The sequence below is a fragment of the Arachis duranensis genome, chromosome 4, assembly GCF_000817695.3.
Source record: "Arachis duranensis cultivar V14167 chromosome 4, aradu.V14167.gnm2.J7QH, whole genome shotgun sequence".
Lineage (NCBI taxonomy): Eukaryota > Viridiplantae > Streptophyta > Magnoliopsida > Fabales > Fabaceae > Arachis > Arachis duranensis.
In genome coordinates this window covers 119,987,695-120,002,340 of record NC_029775.3, presented here as the reverse complement: position 1 = coordinate 120,002,340, position 14,646 = coordinate 119,987,695, and the positions used below count along the sequence as shown (strand labels likewise).

At 35.4% G+C, this 14,646-nt stretch overlaps 3 protein-coding genes across 3 annotated transcripts; all 3 read right to left on the bottom strand.

Moving 5' to 3' along the window:
• Positions 1–1,420: 1,420 nt before the first annotated feature.
• Positions 1,421–4,386, bottom strand: LOC110280616 (putative disease resistance protein At1g50180). The gene is made up of 2 exons (XM_052260188.1): positions 3,786–4,386; positions 1,421–3,504 (listed from the first exon to the last, which is right to left on the bottom strand). The coding sequence occupies exons 1-2, from the start codon at positions 4,280–4,282 to the stop codon at positions 1,527–1,529; spliced, it is 2,475 nt and encodes an 824-aa protein (XP_052116148.1). The 5' UTR covers positions 4,283–4,386; the 3' UTR covers positions 1,421–1,526.
• Positions 4,387–5,378: 992 nt separating this feature from the next.
• On the bottom strand, positions 5,379–9,051 carry LOC107486433 (disease resistance protein RPP13-like). The gene is made up of 3 exons (XM_052260751.1): positions 8,465–9,051; positions 5,789–7,942; positions 5,379–5,700 (listed from the first exon to the last, which is right to left on the bottom strand). The coding sequence occupies exons 1-3, from the start codon at positions 8,956–8,958 to the stop codon at positions 5,379–5,381; spliced, it is 2,970 nt and encodes a 989-aa protein (XP_052116711.1). The 5' UTR covers positions 8,959–9,051.
• Positions 9,052–9,580: 529 nt separating this feature from the next.
• Positions 9,581–13,677, bottom strand: LOC127746726 (disease resistance protein RPP13-like). Its single transcript, XM_052260750.1, has 3 exons — positions 13,187–13,677; positions 10,211–12,453; positions 9,581–10,117 (listed from the first exon to the last, which is right to left on the bottom strand). The coding sequence occupies exons 1-3, from the start codon at positions 13,675–13,677 to the stop codon at positions 9,714–9,716; spliced, it is 3,138 nt and encodes a 1,045-aa protein (XP_052116710.1). The 3' UTR covers positions 9,581–9,713.
• Between the last annotated feature and the right edge of the window lie 969 nt (positions 13,678–14,646).

Below are 14,646 nucleotides of genomic sequence, written 5' to 3'. Positions count from 1 at the left end.
ACTAGTATGCAGAATTAGTCTTAAAAATTCAATGTCACTTTTGTTTAGTTATGTTATTTCATAAATTGCTAGCCATCTAGCTACCTCCCTTTGGAATAATTTTTGCAGTGTGAATATTTGGCTATTTGGTTTCTTCCCAAATATAGAAAAAAACAAAAATTATTAATGAATGGTAGGCCATGGAGTCCAGTTCAGTTGTCTGACATTGCAGTTGCATGTGGTCTTGTAACATTTTTTTTTTTTACTTTTTCTATATTTGCATGAATTTTATTTTGTTTTATTAAGTGAAGAATTATACTTATCTTTTAAATTTATTACACATATGCTAATTCTCTAGGAAGAGATGATATTATGGATTGTGATACTAATTATTATGAACCAGTAAGTAGCTCTTGACACTTAACTAATTAATATGCCGTAGATAAATAAAACACAAAAATCTATCTATGTTAAAAGAGAGAGAGTAAATTAGAATATTCTGATTTTGCTGTACTCTATGTGCAATTTGGTCTTCAATTTATGAGTAGAGGAAATTGGTTATGTGGCTGTGGAAATTAAATATGCATTTCACATTAATTAATGTTTACAAGGTTAGAAGCTATGGGTTCTAATGATTTCACTGTCACTTTCTTTGCCTCACACAGTTTGTTGGATTAGATCAAATAGCATGACATGTTGGTAAACGGTATGGCAACGGTAATTTGAATGAGGTTCAAGCATTCCTCTGCCTTATTATGATGTGAAGACTGAGTAAGTGAGTAGTTTGAATTCCATGAACATAACATTTAACATAGCTTGATAAACAATCAAACATCCTAATCAAATAAAATTCTTAGTGGAAACTCAGGTGCAGTCAACTTTACGTAAAGTTAATAATTGAAAGCCATTATATAAAAATTTAGTCAAATCAACTAAATCATTTAACTGCTGTCAACTATCAACTTCATTTAGAATATGACTGTAACTGAGTTTTCATCAAATTTATTTTCTCAGTCCCAAACACTCTTCGTAAACTCCAAGTTTCTACCCAAGGAACGCATTTGTTTAGTAACCTCCTTCAAGCCAGGGCACTTCCAGAAGACTGCACGTCGAAGACGAGGCATCGCACCTTCTTCTGATGTAAGACGTTTGACACACACACCGTCCATGATCAACACTTGAAGCCGCGGAAAACTGCCAGCACCACCACAATTAAGACTTTCTTCCTCACAACTTCCACAAATCAGTTTTAAAATCTGAAGGTTAGGAATTCGTCCCAGGGTATTCATATCTTTAGATTTCAGATGATGAATGCCTAACAAAGAAATCTTGATAAGATTTGACGGAAAAGCAATTCTATCTATTGGAATCCAACTAAACTCTTCGTACTTAATTTTCAGCTTACGTAGATGGCTTTGGCGGTGCAGGTTCCTTAGAATCGGGATGCACATAAATTAGGGTTTGGATATTCTGCATCTTATCTTTTACTGCTTGTTCATCTGCTAATAAAGCCACGCCAAATTCACTATAAAGATGTCTCAGTTGCTTTAATCCCCAATACTTAGGTTTTCAATGTATCCCATATGACATGTTTCTAAACTCTGAAGCTTACATAACTCATGTGATTCAGTAAAGGCTATTTTCAAGAACCTGACGTTTTTCAACCACTTGAGATCCTCAGTTAGATCTGGCTCCCAATATTTATAATATATCACATTAACTCGGCAATCTTCTGGAATGATATGATGTGGCCACCCTTCTGTATCATGTCCATAAAGGAACAAAGAACAAGTGCATGAGTGATGACATGTTACTATACTGGCATAGGATCCTATGTTACTAGGAAAGGACAATTTACAAGCATTGTTGTTGTTGTTATCAGGTTTGTTGCTCTCTGATATGCACAATTCCCGGAAGAGATCATGGATCTGACATGTTTTCACGCCTTTGCCATCACACCTCGTCTTCACGACTTGTACTAAGTTTCGATCCACTAGCTCCTTCAAGTATTGCTCACCAATATCTTCAGGTTGTGGTGGTGATTTTGATCTTCCAGTTTGGATTGGCTCTATGAACCCTTCTGCTATCCATAGACGGATTAAGTCTCTCACCCGAATCTCTTTATCTTCAGGAAACACCCCAAGATATAGAAAGCATGGCTTCATTTTGTTGGGCAAATCATCATAGCTAAACTTCAAAAGCTCCATCATCTCCTCACTACTATCCTCATCAGCAACACTCCAATAAGGCAGTAAATTCATGATTTCTTCCCATGCATCCTCTGATCTCTCCCTCTTTGCAACAAGCCCAGCTGTGGTTTTGATAGCCAATGGTAAACCCTTGCAAGTTTCAACAATTGATCTGCCAATATATTCTAGCTCAGGAGGACAATTTCTTCTGCAGAAAACCTCCTTGTGAAACAGTTCCCAGCTTCTTTCTTTATCCATAAAGGAAAGGTTGTGATGAGGTTCCTTTGACTCTGAAACATAGGCCACCTGATCATTACGAGTAGTTATTAGTATCGTGCTAGCATCATTGTTTTCTGGGAAACAATTCTTCACAGTGTGCCACGCTTTAGTGTCCCAAACATCATCAAGGACTACCAAGTACTTTTTTCCTTCCAGACATTTCCTCACCTTCTGCCTCAGCTCCTCTTCACCACTTGAATCTTCAAATTTAGATGTGGAAGGCTTCAGACACTTGAGAAGGCTTTTAAAAACTTCCTTTGCGCTGAACTCCTTGGAAACAGTTGCCCATGCACAGCAAGGGAATAACTTCTTCACCTCATTGCTATTATAGATCTTTCGAGCAAGGGTAGTCTTTCCTATCCCACCCATGCCAACAATGGAAACAACATTCCCAGGAGAATCTTCATCCTTGAGTTGATTAATCACAATTTCAAAATCTTTCTCCAATCCGACTACATTTTCTTCCTTCACAGTAGAACCACTTCCTTCAGTGATGAAATATTTCTTAACCTCAACACCATTATTTGACACATAATCGTCTAGCACATCTTCATATCTTGTTGTTATAATGATCCTACTACCAGGACCAAACCAATCAATTCCTCCTGCTAGCGAATTTAGTTGATGTGTACTATCAACATCATCCAAAACCAGAAGGACTCTTTTTTGGCCTAGTCTTCGTTTTATTTCAGAGGATCCTTTGAATGTGCTTCCAATCTTAGACTTCACCTCCTCTCCCATCTCAGAAAGAAGTGTTTCTTGTAGATGTTCTAGACCACCACCACTTTCATTTGTTTTCTCACTGATATTAGAAAGAAAACTTGCAATTACAAAGTGAGGCCTAATCTTGTTGTACAGCTCCGCAACAAATTTGCCTATTTCACCATCTCCATGAATTCCCAGCATGAAACAGGTAGCATGAGAACCAATGTCCAAAAGTAATTTAACCTCTTCAAGTTCAGAATCACATCCAAGTGGACGGTCAATATGCAGAGGCAAGGGAGGAAGTCTTTTTGTGACCTCTTCAACAATATTATCAATAGCCATACCCCAAGGTCTGCAAAGAGCACACATACACATTTTCTTTCTATTTTAATTTCTCTTCTTTTAAACAAATATATAAACTACTATCAAACAAAAGAATCGTATCTTACAATAGAACTAACAAAGACCAAAACATAATAAAAAGAAATATCCAGATGAACATAATGTATAGGTCTATACTGCTACTTTTATATCAAATGGGTGATAATATAAAATTGACTATCAGAGTAAGTGAAAATATTTAAAAAAGCTGTGTTTACAGAGTAAAGTAAGTAACTACTGATCAATACTCACGTATTGTGATCACAGCGTTGACCATAAATCTTGCCTACTTCAGACAAAGCTGACCTCCATGCTTCTAACTTGTGATTGTATCTGCCTTTTTCTTGATGAGCAGCCATGGCTTTTCCATATTCATTAAGCTGAAACTGCACGTCAGATTTTGCCACATTGAAATAGATTGGTAACACCGGTCGCTTTCTTCCGTTTTCCGAACACTCCATGATCTTGACCAGTTCATCAAGGCACCACCGCGAAGTTGGATACTTATCACAAAGTATCAGAATTGACATCCTTGATCTTTCAATGACTTCAAGAAGAGAACCTTCGAGCTCCTCCCCTATTCGCAGCTCCTCGCTATCTCTGAAGGTGTCGATTCTTTTGTTGATCAAAGCATGATAGAGTGTGTCTGTGAATCTGAGTCTTGTGTAGCCTCTAAAGCTCAGAAAAACATCATACCTGAAATGTGATGATGGTGCTGCACCTTTATCTGATGATGATGAACCTCCCATGGTAACAATCTTTGCAAGTTTTTAGTTGCAACAACTACAAAAGTTATGAGAAAAATGGACATAGAAATGTAGATTAGGTGAAGTACAGTCATTACAAATGTAGACTCTGTCTAAATTGTAAATATTTTAATTACAATTTACGTTATTTTATATGTATATTTTAAAACATGTAATTGACCTTATAGAACTTTATATATGTTGAGATGCGTGTATTTTGAGTCGTGCCACTAAGCATTAATTTTAACTATTACTTTCCCCCTACCCTGCATCGAACGAATTAAAACACAGTTATCTATATGTCTACATTTGTTAATCTAGTAGTTTTTAACGCAGCCAGTCACATGGTAACTACATGCTACATACATTCTTAATTAATCTTAGATTCTTTCATCTCCAACAAACATATTTCATGCAAAAAGCCAAAAACTACTGATATTTTAATCCTTACTTCTAACAAGTTGATATTAAAATTAATATTAGTGTGAGATGAACGTGGACATAATTGTTTATGACAAGTTGGTTTTCTAGTAAACTCTATTCAGTTAGTCTTAACATACAATAAAGAATCAACTTCTTGCCATCTCTTCTTTTTAACTACTTCTCATCCCTTCAATTTGCTACAATTGGAAAGAGTTTGAAGTTAGAATTGCTATATAGTATAGACAGATATAGTGAAAGTGAATACTATATTGTTTACTTCATATCAAGCCTAGAGTAAGGAATGTTAGAAACTTATCATCTCCAATTGCTGTTCTTGTTGGTAATTTTGTGCATGTTTATAGTACAAAGGCAGATTACATGTCACTCACACTCTCAACAAAGCATGTTCAATGTGACAGAGAGGTATAATACAAAAGTGCTCAAGGAATTAAAATAACAAAATACAGAGGAAAAAAAGGAGAAGAAAGAAAAACTGTGTAATATTACAGGTTCACACAATCACACTACATTACAGGACCACAAGTTAGAATGATTCATCTTAGCAACCGTATAGAAAAGAACTAACTTGCATCAAAAGGTAATTAAATACAAAGACATTGAATGTCAATGCCTCAGAGATCAAACACCATCATCATACTCTGCAAACTACAAGTTACTACCCAAGAGATAAACCATGATTAACATCATATTCTATAAACTCCAAGTTACTACCCAATGAACGCATTTGTTTAGTAACCTCCTTCAAGTCAGGGCAGTTATAGAAGACGGCACGTCGAAGACGAGGCATCACACCTTCTTCTGATGTAAGACATGTGATATTCACACCGTCCATGATAAACACTTGAAGCCGCAGAAAGCTCCCAGTAGCACCACAATTAAGAGTTTCTTCCTCACAGCTTCCAAATCTCAGTTTTAAAATCTGAAGGCTGGGAATTTGTCCCAAGGTATTCATATCTTTAGATTTCAAATCCTTAAAGCTTGACAAGGAAATTTTGATAATATTTGAAGGAAATGCAATTCTATCTAATGGAACCCAACATTCTTCAAACATAAGTGCCAGCTTACGTAGATTGTTTAGGCAGTGCAGGCTCCTTAAGTTTGTCGAGTAAGCTCCCTAGTTGTGAATCGGCAGATACATAACATAGTGTTTGGAGATTCTGCATTTTATCTTTTACTACTTCTTCATCTACTGATAAATTCAAGCCATTTTCACAACGAAGATGTCTCAGTTGCTTTAACCTCCCAATACTTAGGTCTTTCTCAATGATCATCATCACATGACACGTTTTTAAACTCTGAAGCTTACATAACTCATATGATTCAGAGAAGAACATTTTCAAGAACTTGAGGCTTTTCAACTGCTTCAAATACTCATTTAGATCTGTGAACCCATCCGCAAAATATATCACATTAACTCGGCAATCTTCTGGAATATGATGTGGCCACTCTTGTGTATCATCTCCATAAACGAACAAGGAACAAGTGCATGATTGATTACATGTTACTAAACATGAATAGGATCCTATATCCCCAGGAAAGGACAGTCTACGAGCATTGTTATTGTTGTTATCAGGATTGTTGCTCTCTGATATGCACAATTCCCGGAAGAGATCATGGATCTGACATGTTTTCACGCCTTTGCCATCACTCCTTCTCTTTGCCACTTGTACCAAGTTACGATCCACTAGCTCCTTCAAGTATTCCTCACCAATATCTTCAAGTTGTGGGGGTGATTTTGATCTTCCAGTTTGAATTGGCTCTATGAACCCTTCTGCTATCCATAGACGGATTAAATCTCTCACCCAAATCTCTTCATCTTCAGGAAACACCCCAAGATATAGAAAGCATGGCTTCATTTTGTTGGGCAAATCATCATAGCTAAACTTCAAAAGCTCCATCATCTCCTCACTACTATCCTCATCAGCAACACTCCAATAAGGCAGTAAATTCATAATCTCTTCCCATGCATCCTCTGATCTCTCCCTCTTTGCAACAAGCCCAGCTGTGGTTTTGATAGCCAATGGTAAACCCTTGCAAGTTTCAACAATTGATCTGCCAATAGATTCTAGCTCAGGAGGACAATTTCTTCTGCAGAAAACCTCCTTGTGAAACAGTTCCCAACTTCTTTCTTTATCCATAAAGGAAAGCTTGTGATGAGGTTCCTTTGACTCTGAAGCATAGGCCACCTGATCATTCCGAGTAGTTACCAGTATCATGCCACCATGGTTGTTTTCTGGGAAACAATTCTTTATAGTGCGCCATGCTTTACTGTCCCAGACATCATCAAGGACTACCAAGTACTTTTTTCCTTCCAGACATTTCTTTACCTTCTGCTTTAGCTCAACTTCACTACTTGAATCTTCAAATTTAGATGCAGACGGCTTCAGACACTTGAGAAGGCTTTTAAAAACTTCCTTTCCACTGTAATCCTTGGAAACAGTTGCCCATGCACGGCAAGGGAATAACATCTTCACCTCATCGCTATTGTAGATCATTCGAGCAAGGGTGGTCTTGCCTAACCCACCCATGCCAACAATGGAAACAACATTCCAAGGTGAATCTTCTTCCTTGAGTTGATTAATCACAATTTCAAAATCTTTCTCCAATCCCACTACATTTTCTTCCTTCACAGCAGAACTACTTCCTTCAGCGATGCAATATTTCTTAACCTCAACACCATTGTTCAAAACATGATCATCTAGCACATCTTCATATCTTGTTGTTATAATGATCCTACTACCAGGACCAAACCAATCAGTTCTTCTAGCTAGTGAATCCAGTTGTTGTATACTATCAACATCATCCAAAACTAGAAGAACTCTTTTTTGGCCTAGTCTTTGTTTTATTTCAGAGGATCCTTTGAATGTGCTTCCAATCTTAGTCCTGACCTCCTCTCCCATCTCAGAAAGAAGAGTTTCTTGTAGATGTTCTAGGCCACCACCACTTTCATTTGTTTTCTCACTGATATTGGAAAGAAAACTTGCAGTTACAAAGTGAGGCCTAATCTTGTTATACAGCTCTGCAACAAATTTGCTTATTTCGTCACCATCTCCATGAATTCCCAGCATGAAACAGGTAGCATGAGAACCAATCTCTAGAAGTGATTTTGCCTCCTCAAGTTCAGAATCACATCCAAGTGGACGGTCGATATATAGAGGCGGAGGAGGAAGTCTTGTTGTGACCTCTTCAACAATGTTGTCAATAGCCTCACCCCATGCTCTGCAGCCAACATAAAAGCACATTTTCTTTTCATTTTAATTTTCTCTTCTTTTATACAAATATATATACTACTATTAAGCAAGAGAATCATAGCAAAATAATTGAGATGATTTTACAATGGAGCTAACAAAGATCAAAACATAATAAAAAAATGTTGTCTCACTAACAGAGAACTTAAATAAGCACTTATGGAAGTAGAATGTTTATATATATATAAATTAGGTTAATCCAAAATTTAATCTCTTGAACATCAAAATAAGTAATTTTCTAAGAAATACTTTTTAACTAAAGTTTTAAAAATAAAAGATATAACATTTAGTTTTAATCTATTGATAAATATTTTTATGTTATTTACTTATTTTTTAAAAAAAATTAAAAGTGCTTGCCCTAAACTTTTTCTTTAGGTAATTACAGGTATATCAAACAGTGATGATCATATACAATTGAAAATCAGAACTCAAAAGCAAGTATAAACATTTAAAAAGCTTTGTGTCCAAAGTAAATAACTAACTAACTTCTCACGTTTTCTGATCACAACGTTGACCATAAATCTTGCCTACTTCAGACAACGCTGACTTCCATGCTTCCAGCTTGTGGTTGTTTCTTCCTTTTTCTTGATGAGCAGCCATGGCTGTTTCATACTTATTTTTCTGAAACTGCACATCTGATTTTGCCACGCGGAAATAGACCGGTAACACCGGTCGCCTTGTTCCGTTGCCGGAACACTCCATGATCTTGACGAGTTCATCAAGGCACCACTTGGAAGTTGGATACTCGTCGCACAGTATAAGAATTGACATCCTTGATCTTTCAATTGCTTCAACAAGAGCACCTTCGAGTTCCTCACCTATTCTGAGCTTCTCGCTATCTCTGAAAGTCTCGATTCTTTTGTTGACCAAAGCATGATAGAGTGCGTCTGTGAATTCGCGTCTTGTGTGACCTCTGAAGCTCAGAAAAACATCATACTTGAAATATGACAATGGTGTTTCATCATGATCTGATGATGAACCTGCCATGGTAATTTGCGATAATGCTAGGCTTAATCGTAATTGGAACAATAATCACGAGTCAACAAAAGAAAGAGCAATGTATATAGAAACGGAGATTAGGTGATCAATGAAGTGATTAACCAAATAAACACGGAGCAAGTTTCTTTGTAGTTGCAATTCTAAATATTTTAATTGCAATTTGCACTTACATTATGTATAAAAAAACAAACTATGACTTATTATAAGCATTGCTTGCTTTATTTATGCGTTCTTTATTTGCTATGGAGAAGCTGCTTATTACCTCTGGTGGATTGACTTGGAGAGTCCTCTAATAATTATATTAAATGTTTTTTTTATAAACTTGGAATAAGTGATAAAGTAATGAGTTGTTTGACAATAGCTAATTCCTTACATTATTTTTTGGAGTAATCGTTCAATTTTGTTTTCAACTAATTTTAAATTAAATTCTTTAGTCTTATAATATTTTAATTATTTTTAAGATTTTCAAAATTTATATACATACAGATTAATCTTTTGAAAGTTTTTAGTCACTTTTTTAACAGATTTTAATATAAGATAATTACGTTTCTAAATAATATTATTTTGAGACAAAATAAATACTTATATTTTTATGCTAAAATTTGTCGAAATTACAATACAATGCATTTCTCTTACATGATTATACATGTTAGAATGATTCACATTGGCAAAAGCATAAAAGCATGAAGAGGATTAAACCGTGAAAACTCAGGTGAAGCGTGAAGTAGAGAGTTTCTAACGGATTAAATAGCATACTTGTCTATGACATTGATGAGGTCCAAATCAAGATCCAGTTTATAATCATCATCATCATCAAAATAAACATCATCCGTCATTTGATAAGAATCTTCACACTGTACATACTCCAGGTTACAACCCAAGGAACTCATTTGTTCTGGAAGGTTCTTCAACTCCAAGCCAGGGCACTTATGGAAGACCGCACGTCGAAGGCAAGGCATTGCACCATCTTCTAACGTAAGACGTTCCACAATCACATGTATCATCATAAACACTTGAAGCCGCGGAAAGCTCCTATCACTACCACAATCAAGGATTTCCATACAATTTACATCTTCTAATTTTAAAACTTCAAGTCTGGGAATTCGTCCCAAGATTTTCATGTCTATGGACTCCAAATTTTGAAAGCCTGACAATGTAATCTTGATTAGATTTGAGGGAAATGTAATTTCATCTAATGCAACTCGTTGAAACCCTAGATTAGACTTAAGTTTCAGCTTACGTAGATTGTTTAGGCGATGCAGGCTCCTTAAGTTTTCCTCTACAGGCTCCGAAAATGAATATGGGTCTTCAATGATCACTAAACCAAGTGTTCTCAAGTTGGGGAAGTAGCCATTGTCGAGTAAGAACTCTAGATGTGAATCGGCATACACATAACATAGAGTTTGGACATGCTGCATTTTATCTTTTACTCCTTGTTTTTCATCTACTAATAAGTTCATGCAAAGTTCACAATGAAGATGTCTCAGTTGCTTCCACCCCCCAATACTAAACTCCTTCAGAAAATATTGAGATATATGTAAAGTTTCTACACTCGGAAACTTATTATATCCGTCAAAATAGTCCATTCTCAAGTACCTGAGATGTTTCAACGTTTTCAAGTACTCTTTCTCTGTTACAGTAGCGATTACCCACCATTTTGCAAGATATAGCACATTAACTCGGCAGTTTTTTGGAATATGATGTGACCACCCTCGTGCATCTCCATGAATGAGCAAAGAGCGAGTGCATGATTGATTACATGTTACTGAACATGCATAGGATCCTATGTTGTTGGGAAAGAAAAATCTACAAGCATTGTTGTTTCTATTATTGCTCTCTGAAATGCAGAGTTGCCGGATGAGATCATGAATCTGACATGTTTTCACGCCTTTGCCATCACTCCTTCTCTTTGCCACTTGTACCAAGTTACGATCCACTAGCTCCTTCAAGTATTGCTCACCAATATCTTCAGGTTCTGGTGGTGCTTCTTCTGATCTTCCAGTTTGAATTTGCTCTATGAACCCTTCTGCCATCCACAGGTGGATTAAGTCTCTCACTCGAATCTCATCATCTTCAGGAAAGATTCCAAGATACAAGAAGCAGGGCTTCAATTTGTTGGGCAAATCATCATAGCTAAACTTCAAGATCCCTTTCATTGCCTCACTACTTTCCTTGTCCTCAGTAACACAACAATAAGGGAGTAAATTCATAATTTCTTTCCATGCATCTTCTGATCTCTCCCTCTTCAAGACAAACCCGGCTACGGTTTTGATAGCCAATGGTAAACCCTTACAACTTTTAGCAATTGATCTACCAATAGGTTCTAGTTCCAGAGGACAGTTTTCTCCACAGAACACCTCAAGACTGAACAGTTTCCAGCTTTCTTCTTTATCCATAAAGGAAAGCTTGTGATGAAGATCCTTTGACCTTGAAAAGTAGGCCACTTGATCATTACGTGTAGTTAATAGTATCATGCCACCACTGCTGTTATTTGTGAAACAATCCTTTATAGTACCCCAAGCTTTAGTGTCCCAGACATCATCCAGAACTACCAAATACTTTTTCCCTTTCAAACATTGCATCACCTCCTCCTTCAGCTCCTCTTTACTACTTAAATCTTCAAGCTTAGATTTGGAACTGGAAGGTTTCAGACAGTTGAGAAGGCTTTTATAAACTTCCTTTTCTCTGTAATCCTTGGAAACAGTTGCCCATGCACGGCAAGGGAATAGCTTCTTGACCTCGTCGCTATTGTAGATCTTTCGAGCAAGGGTGGTCTTCCCTATCCCACCCATGCCAACAATGGAAACAACATTCCCGGGAGAATCTTCTTCCTTGAGTTGATTAATCACAATTTCAAAATCTTTCTCCAATCCCACTACATTTTCTTCCTTCACAGTAGAACCACTGCCTTTGGTGATGCAATATTTCCTAACCTCAACACCATTGTTTAAAGCATGATCATCTAGCACGTCTTCGTATCTTGTTGTTATAATGATCCTACTACCAGGACCAAACCAATCAATTCCTCCTGCTAGCGAATTCAGTTGATGTGTACTATCAACATCATCCAAAACCAGAAGGACTCTTTTTTGGCCTAGTCTTCGTTTTATTTCAGAGGATCCTTTGAATGTGCTTCCAATCTTAGACTTCACCTCCTCTCCCATCTCAGAAAGAAGTGTCATTTGTAGATCTTCTAGGCCACCACCGCTTTTATTAGTTTTCTCACTGACATTTGAAAGAACACTTGCAGCTACAAAATGAGGCCTAATCTTGTTATACAACTCAGCAACAAATATGCTTATTTCATCACCATCTCCATGAATCCCCAACGTGAAACATGTGGCATTAGAATCGATCTCTAGAAGTGATTTGGCCGCTTCAAGTTCAGAATCAAATCCAAGTGGACGCCCAATATACAGAGGCAAGGGAGGAAGTCTTTTTTTGACCTCTTCAACAATCTTATCAATAGCCAAGCCGCTTGGTCTACAAACAACATACATACACATTTCCTTTGTACATTAATTTCTAGATAAAAACTCAAGTACAAGACAATTTCATGTAAAGTTGATAGTTAAAAACGGTTAAATAAGTTAATTGATTTGACTAAATTTTCATCTAATAGTTTTCGGTTATCAACTTCACATAAAGTTGACTATATTGAGTTTCCACTTAATTTCTATTCTTTTATACAAATATATAAACGGTATTAAGAGACAAATTAATGGTAGCAAAATGATTGAACTGATCTTAAAATGGAACAAACAAGGATCAGGACATAATAAAAAAAAGGTGTTGCTAATAAGGGAATTAATATGAATAATATAAGTAACATGTTTTAATGTATATGATGTTTTTATTTACTAAACGGGTGAATGCATTAAAAAATAAATTTTTTTACCTTATTCTTTTGAGAAAAGAATAAATAAGTGCCTAACTTTTTTAATTTGAAGACATATAAATCTTTAACTAATTGAAAATACAAAAATATTTATTATTTTTTAAAATGCAAAATATTTAATTTTCTCCATCTAAAATATATAAAAATAAAATTTGTCTTTTGGAGAGATTTTAATGTCTCTTTTTGAAAAATAAAAAAATGTTTTTATATTTTTAATTAGTTAAAAATTTATTTATCTTCGATATAAAAGATCAATAAACTATTTGTCCTTTAATATCTGTAAGGAGTATAGCAAAGTAAGAACTAGTGAGTACTCACGTTTTGTGATCACAGCGTTGACCATAAATCTTGCCTACTTGAGACAAAGCTGACTTCCACGCTTCCAACTTGTGGTTGTTTCTTCCTTTTACTTGATGAGCAGCCATGGCTGTTTCATACTTATTTTTCTGAAACTGCACATCTGATTTTGCCACACGGAAATAGACCGGTAACACCGGTCGCTTTGTTCCGTTGCCGGAACACTCCATGATCTTGACGAGTTCATCAAGGCACCACTTGGAAGTTGGATACTCATCACACAGTATAACAGTTGACATCCTTGATCTTTCAATTGCTTCAACAAGAGCACCTTCCAGTTCCTCGCCTATTCTGAGCTCCTCGCTATCTCTGAAGGTCTCGATTCTGTTGTTGATCAAAGCATGATAGAGCGTGTCTGTGAATTCGAATCTTGTGTAACCTCTAAAGCTCAGAAAAACATCATACTTGAAATATGACAATGGTGTTGAATCGTGATCTGATGAATCTGCCATGGTAACAATAGTCTTAATGCTATGCTTAATCGTAATTGGAATATTAATCACAAGAGTAGTTAAAACAAAGAGTAATGTGTATAAAAATGGAGATTAGGTGATCAAGTCATTACGACCAAATAATAAACGGGATCGGAGCAACTTTCTTTGTAGTTGCTCATTCTAAATATTATAGTTTAATTGCAATTTGCACTTACATTATGTATAATTAAAAGCACACAATATTATTAATGGTTATGACTTGTGACTATTGCACTTACATTCTTTCTTTGTGCATGGATTGACTTGGAGAGTCCTCAAATAATTATATCAAAGGTTCAGTTTTTTTACTTGGAATGAATAAGTAATGAAGGTATAATTACTTGTTAGGCGATAACTAATTCCTCATACATACATTATTTTTATGAAATTTTAAAATTGTTCTCCGTTAAATTTTAAATTTTAACTCTAATAACTTTTATTATTTTAAAAATTCTCAAAAATTACTTCAATGAGACATAATAATTTTTTCATAGTTCTTAATAAAATTTTTAATATGTACGATAGAGGAATAGATTCTTAACAAATTTTAACATAAAATTATTAGATCTTAAAGAAATATTATTTACAGACAATAAATATGCTCTCAATAAAAAATTACTACAAAATTTTTGAAGGTTGTTGGTTGAAAATGAGACAGAGTTGAGGGCTTAATTGAGAATATTGTACAGCCTTCGAGTTATATAACACCATAATTCTCTTTTCATAATTCCCAAAAAAATAATAAAAATAATAAAATATTATCTTTAATTTCTTCTTCTCTTAGTTCTTATGTTACTTATTATTGTGTTGAGTTTGAAAATGTAAAATAAAAATATAAAGTAAAATGACAAAATTATTTATAATAAAAATTTAAATAAAAAATAAAGTAGGACTCAAAAACTGATTTGATGTATAAAGATATTGTTAAAAAGAAGAAGAAAAAAATAG